The sequence below is a fragment of the Tachysurus vachellii genome, chromosome 24, assembly GCF_030014155.1.
Source record: "Tachysurus vachellii isolate PV-2020 chromosome 24, HZAU_Pvac_v1, whole genome shotgun sequence".
In the NCBI taxonomy this organism is placed as follows: domain Eukaryota; kingdom Metazoa; phylum Chordata; class Actinopteri; order Siluriformes; family Bagridae; genus Tachysurus; species Tachysurus vachellii.
The window spans coordinates 13,784,993-13,791,314 of NC_083483.1; the positions used below are offsets into that span (position 1 = coordinate 13,784,993).

At 43.8% G+C, this 6,322-nt stretch overlaps 2 protein-coding genes across 4 annotated transcripts in view; one reads left to right on the forward strand and one right to left on the reverse strand.

Annotated features, from left to right (window-relative positions):
• Nucleotides 1-290: 290 nt before the first annotated feature.
• junba (JunB proto-oncogene, AP-1 transcription factor subunit a) lies at nt 291-2,047 on the forward strand. Of its 2 annotated transcripts, XM_060860592.1 has the most exons (2): nt 293-451; nt 712-2,047. In XM_060860592.1, the coding sequence occupies exon 2, from the start codon at nt 753-755 to the stop codon at nt 1,602-1,604; it is 852 nt and encodes a 283-aa protein (XP_060716575.1). In that variant the 5' UTR covers nt 293-451; nt 712-752; the 3' UTR covers nt 1,605-2,047. The 2 variants fall into 2 exon arrangements, with proteins under 2 accessions (XP_060716574.1, XP_060716575.1); XM_060860591.1 differs by having other exon boundaries at nt 291-2,047.
• A 3,456-nt stretch (nt 2,048-5,503) lies between these two features.
• The window catches only part of prdx2 (peroxiredoxin 2), a 5,172-nt gene continuing 4,353 nt past the window's right edge, over nt 5,504-6,322 (reverse strand). For both annotated transcript variants that reach the window (XM_060860455.1, XM_060860456.1), the window contains exons 4-6: nt 6,298-6,322; nt 6,090-6,220; nt 5,504-5,906 (exon numbers count right to left, since the gene is read on the reverse strand). The exon at nt 6,298-6,322 is cut by the window's right edge and continues 98 nt beyond it. In XM_060860455.1, the coding sequence (XP_060716438.1) occupies nt 5,824-5,906; nt 6,090-6,220; nt 6,298-6,322 (239 nt within the window). In that variant the 3' untranslated portion in view covers nt 5,504-5,823. The remainder of the gene's footprint in view (nt 5,907-6,089; nt 6,221-6,297) is intronic.

Here is a 6,322-nt window from a genome sequence, read left to right on the forward strand (position 1 = left end):
CCCCCCTTCTTCCCAACCCGTGGAGGGAAACTGCTAACACTTTGTTTTTATGTTTGGTTTAGTGTAGTTTTGTTTAGTTGTTTTTTTTTTTTTTTGTTTTGTTTTTTAACAGGCGGTCGAGTTGCGTCTATGGAAACGAGACTACGCGAGTGCGCGCCTCCAACCTTGTTTTCAAATGTCGGTAGTTCCTGGCAACAACGTCATGCAGGCGGTGCATGGCCTGTTTCCAGCCAATAGACGGCGTGCTTTGGGGGCATGAGGGTATAAATCGAATGGAGCCAAAGCGCAGAAAGTTTAGATACGCGTGTTGCGGAAGGACGTGAGCGCGTAGACGGCGCTGTGTGTGTGCTATAATATATACGTTTCGGAGGGACAGAGACAGAGAGAAAGAGAGAGAGGTTTTGGACATCATTTTCAGGCAGAAAAAAAAGGAAACGCGCCTGGCAACTTGGTACAGTAAACTAAACGTTTTGTTTTTTCTCCTGGAAGTCTGATTTTATAGCCTGTTAAATTTCTTTTCGTTAATATTTACGGAACGCACGAGATGTTTGGACAGTGTGCGCTATAGTGTGCTCATATATTTACATGTACATATATTAATAAAAAAAATAAAAATAAAAAGCCCTGCTCTCTAAATGTGTCACATATCAACCAAAATGGAGCAACCGTTTTATCATGACGACTCGTTTCTCTCTGCTTATGGCACTCCAGACGCCGTGGCCCTACGCGACTACAAGCTTCTAAAGCAGAGCATGAGCGCCAGCTTTGTCGAGCCTTACCGCAACTTCAAGAGCGACTTCTACCCGGCCGGGAGCGCAGACGCCGGCTCGCTGAAACTTGCCGCTCCGGAGCTAGAGCGTCTCATCGCGCAGAGCGGCGGAGGCGTGATCACAAGCCCAACCCCGGGTCAGTACCACCTGTACGGTCGCTCCATCACAGAGGAGCAGGAAGGCTTCGCGGACGGATTCGTCAAAGCCCTGGACGAGCTCCACAAGATGAACCAGGTGGCGCCGCCGAACGTGTCAATCGGTGCAGTAGGAGTGCCTCCGTCCGTGCAGACCGACGCACCCGTGTACGCCACTCTGAACAGCTGCAGCCCCAACACTAGCGTCCAGCAGCCCGCCTCGCCTGGGCCCTTTCCCAGCGCCACCATCAGCTATCTGCCTCACCATCCTCAGTTCCACCACCAACACCAGCAGCAGCCACACCACCACCAGCACCAGCCCTATCCCTTCCAACACGCGCTGCACGCACCGAGACTCTCGGCGCTTAAAGAGGAGCCACAAATCGTCCCTGACGTGCACGGCGCCTGTGCGGACGGCTCGCCGCCGACGTCGCCGGTCGACCTGGAGGAACAGGAGCGCATTAAGGCCGAGCGTAAGCGCCTGCGTAACCGGATGGCAGCCACCAAGTGCCGGCGGCGGAAGCTAGAGCGCATCTCGCGGCTGGAGGACAAGGTGAAGGTGCTGAAGACGGACAACGCCGGACTGTCCAACACCGCGTCCCGGCTGCGGGAGCAGGTAGAACATCTCAAGCAGAAGGTCATGACGCACGTAAGCAGCGGGTGCCAGCTGATGCTGACGCCTAAAATCAAGTCTTACTGAAAAGTTCACGGACTCACGGACAAGCTGTCTTATTTTTTTCTTTATTTTTCTTTTCTTTTTCTAATTCAAAAAGGGGGAAACACTGGAACATTTCTTGATATTAATGCATTGCACCACAGAATGAATTCGAGCCTATGTTTCTTGTAGAAAACCTTTGCTGTGTTGCCATGTGTATGTTTTTTGGGTTGTTTTTTTTTTTTTTAAAAGAAAGCATTTCCTTCAGAAACGTGTTGTTCGTATGATATGATACCAGATGAAATGCACACTGATTAATAATGAAAAGACTGTCAGCAGAACTTCATCATCTGTGTGCCAGTGATATCCTATGAATACATACATAAGTTATTTTCAGGTTTATTCCGGACAAATCTTTATTGTAAATGTTTTTGTTTTTTTAATTATTATTATTATTATTTGTATTTAAGTAAAAGATTTAAAACATTCCCATTGTGTGGTTTGTTATGGCACAATCCCAGACACAGTGTATGTGGATCGATCCATGTTTCTTAACTACTTCCACACGTCACACGTGTAAAAGCGAGCTGACGTCAAACATAGAATCCAAAAATGGGCAATATTTAGCATGTACGTCACAAAGAGTCGAATTGCCAGGAAACCCCGCCCACACTACCGGTTTCAATAGAGCTTTTTTTTTTTTTTTTCTTGTTTTTTTTTTTTTTTTTGCCTGGCTTTGAAGTTCAGTGAATGAGCCACGTGTGTGAATGGGTGAAAAAATTAGCAACCCGGGAATTTCCCTGACTCTCGAGTTCCCAAAACAGTTTCGGTGAAATGAAAAACTGAGATAAAAATAAGAACCGCGGACATTTTCCGGGTAGTGTGCAGAAAATTCGAGCTATTGCAAGCACAAATGACATGAAAGAAAGAGCTGAGATAGATTGAGGTTGTTTCACTGAAAACTTGATCTGTTATGAGTCCTATTTATAGACTCAGGCTTGTTTTCACACTTTATTTGCTTCCCATCATTCACCCTTAATACGTCCACCTTCATCCCCGTTACTGGGTACCCTGATGGATCCTTTCAACAAATACATCTTTATTGGGTCATTTTTACATCATCAGATTGACAGAAATTGATCAGAGCTGATATCATATAGCTCACACCGTATGTACCAGACCTTTAATATATGCTGTTCTACTGTACCTGTATATCCATCACTGAGCTGTGTGTGTGTGTGTGTGTGTCTGTCTGTCTGTGTGTGGTGCTCAGTGATCATCAAGTCCAGATCATCAATTCCAGATGTGTGTGTGTGTGTGTGAGGAGAAGCAATGAATTTATTGTTCATGGGCGTATAATTACACACACTGTCTTACACACAGTGTGAACCCAAACTTTTTTTTTGGGACAAAATCACACTGCATCAGGACACGAATATTTCCCAATCATAAAATGCATCAACTTTTTTTTAAGATTTATTGAAGCCACCAGAAAAGTGTTGTTTCATGTTTTTTGTCATTTCAGGTTTTTCCACAGGCTTCGTAGCAGTCAGTGGTTAACGCTGTGACCTGTGTGGAGTTTCACAATCTTTTCCTTTGCCTGCTTGGGTTTTCTTTGGGTTGCTCAGTTTCCACCCTTAGACCAAAAACATAGTAGATTGTCAACATTATATAGGTGTAAAGAAGCACCCTGAGACGAACTGGCATCTGATTTATGCTGAATTCTTCTTTTAAGCGTCCAGGGGTTGTGTGAAAGTGTCCAGATTGACTGCGATTAAAGTCAATTATTGAAAATGAATAATTGAATAAATAAATGAATTCATTTTTTTTTTAGCCCTAGAAACTATTAACCTCTTTTTTGGTTCAAAACAAAAATCTTTTCGCTGCATGCCATACTGTGTATTCTGTATTCGAATAAAATCAAGCTGACGTTATGTAAAGGCATGTACTTTGCTTGTAAGAGATATTCTTTTAATCACAGAATCCCTGGTTTTCTGTGTCTGTGTTCATTTCTGACCTGCTTTTGATTTACGATTATTAATCAGCAAAGAACATCACTGCACGTAATTTTACCCACCATGTCAGTGTCAGTGTCAGAAGCTCCATCACACATCAGCTCCTGTAGTGGTTCTTTATACGAGTGGTAACTTATATGATTATCTACTAAATGTCTGGACTGGACTCACATTTTAGGACGCTCCCAAATCTTTAGAGGCTGCTTATACTCTTAAGATTTAAGTCTGGTTCCTCTTCAGGTTTCTTGCTTATGTCATTTCCACTGTTGCTGCATCAAGTTAGTTTCTGTAAATATCCCCCGTGACCCATTTAAGAGGCACACCATGATGCAGCAGTAAGCAGTAAATCCATACGTCTTCAGACATGATATTATCAGGTCAAGCCCAGTCTGGGTACCTCAAAAAGATGCATGTGAGCACTTTAACCCGGTCAGCATAACTCCACTAATGCATGTTTACTGTAGAGTCTGTAACAATAGGGTTAGCAAATTATGACCAAATTGCTTGGACCAGAAGCTTACACCACTGTGCTCCTGTAAACTATGAGGTGCGTCAGAGTGTAGCTTAGTATCCGCTTATAGTTACAATTATGACGTAATGTGAAACAAGTCCGTTCCTGTTATTACTTATGTTATAGATACAATCAGTCATTCCCTAACCAGCCAGTTTTATTTCCTTTGAAGTACAAAAAAAATACACACACATACTGCTTGTCATGTTACCGAGAAACCTTTTGAAAATAAAAAAAAAGCTGATTGTTGCAAAGCACTGAAAACCGGAGACTCCTTTAGAAGATGCACTGAAAACCGGAGACTCCTTTACAAGGAGCACTGAGACTCCTTTACAAGGAGCACTGACAACCGGAGACTCCTTTACAAGGAGCACTGAGACTCCTTTACAAGGAGCACTGAGACTCCTTTACAAGGAGCACTGAGACTCCTTTACAAGGAGCACTGAGACTCCTTTACAAGGAGCACTGAGACTCCTTTACAAGGAGCACTGAGACTCCTTTACAAGGAGCACTGAGACTCCTTTACAAGGAGCACTGAGACTCCTTTACAAGGAGCACTGAAACCGGAGACTCCTTGACAATATCAGTTAAAAAATAGTTAATCAAAAAGTAATTTTTTTTATTTGCAGTGTGAACAGGGTTAAGCTGGTGGTTGAGAGCTTCACTCATCAGCTACATGAAGCATGGTAACTTCACACCCTTTAGACTTACACTAAACACAGGGTCAAAGTCGATGTTCGAGATTTCCAGGACACAATCCTTACAATCCATACTTAATGTGAAACGGAGGGAATATCAAGCTTCTTGCGGGAGACAAGTGCATCATCATCATCATCATCATCATCATCTACTGCTTTGATGGACATGACCATGAACCATCATAAATTGGTTAAAAGTCCCCACCTAGTGGTCAGTAGGCTCACTACAGCTTTGATACACTTTATGCTTAATTCTCCCACTGTGACGATGAGTGTGTGTGTGTGTGGACTGGTGATCCAGTTCATGGTGTATATTTGAATGCAGCTCAGTTCACACCCAGAGATCTGGTTCTGAATCCTTTATTGTGCATCTGATGAAGTCGAGTTCGCTCAGCTGGATTTTTGGGCAACGAATTGAGACGATTTTACTGACATTGATGTATAGAAGGAAAGTTTATTAAACCTGACGGAATTTGCAGAATCCCAAAGCAGATGTCATGTGAGATCCAGAACGATGAGAGATTCCGACATTTAAGGGAATCGTCACGATAGCGCAAGTACAGCTACGGTGAAAAGGTAAAGGTTAATCTTGTCGATCGCGATGTCACAACCGAACAGGACCAACAACAAAGTTGTGGCGGTGTCAGGAAACGTGGATCCGGTGTTTCTTTTCCCCCCAAATCAATTCCATTAAAAGATTTAAAAAAAAATTCTCAAAAAGGGTTTTTTGGGGTTTTTTAAACCACCATCTTTATTGGACACTTCCAGGAAGTTTCACACAGCAGGCCTAGATGGTTAAACAGTACAAAATACTTCATGCCGTTTTATTCAGAACAGGAAAAAACAGACTTAAACTCAGGTGAGGTAACAGCAGACGAAACAGAAGTCATGTTAATGTCAGGATTCGTTCTCTAAGGCTCAAACAGCAGAAAAAAACAAAACAAAAACAAACCAAACAGGACTGTTTTAATCAGAGCTCAGCATTAAGTGCTTCAGTAACCCGGCTGGATCCGAGTCTCCGGGGTTAGACGTGAGGAGTGTTACTGCTTGGAGAAGAACTCCTTACTCTTCTGAACATCAGGGACGATGGTGTCACTACCGGGTTTCCAGCCAGCAGGGCAGACTGCGGGGCAAGAGGGCAAAAATGAGATCTTTATTTTAAGCTCATGCGAGTCTCGTGCACACGCTGACAAACGTTTTCTTTGTATTCAAAGCCGTTGCATGATTTGTGTTTGTGTGTTAGGTGTAAATTGAGCTGGATCATAGAGAAGGTCATGCGCTTGCTGGGTTGCCAGGTTGAACTCACCTTCTCCGAACTTGTCGGTGTGTTGGAAAGCCTGAACCAGACGGAGTGTCTCGTCCACCGAACGGCCCACCGGCAGGTCATTGATGGTGATCTGCCTCAGGATGCCCTTATCGTCGATCACAAACAGCCCTCTGCGAGAACAATAAAAAGTGAAGGAGGTCACTCATTAGGTCATGGTGTGCAGACAGCACGAGTGTGCGGTACTCACCTGTAGGCGATGCCCTCGTCCTCCT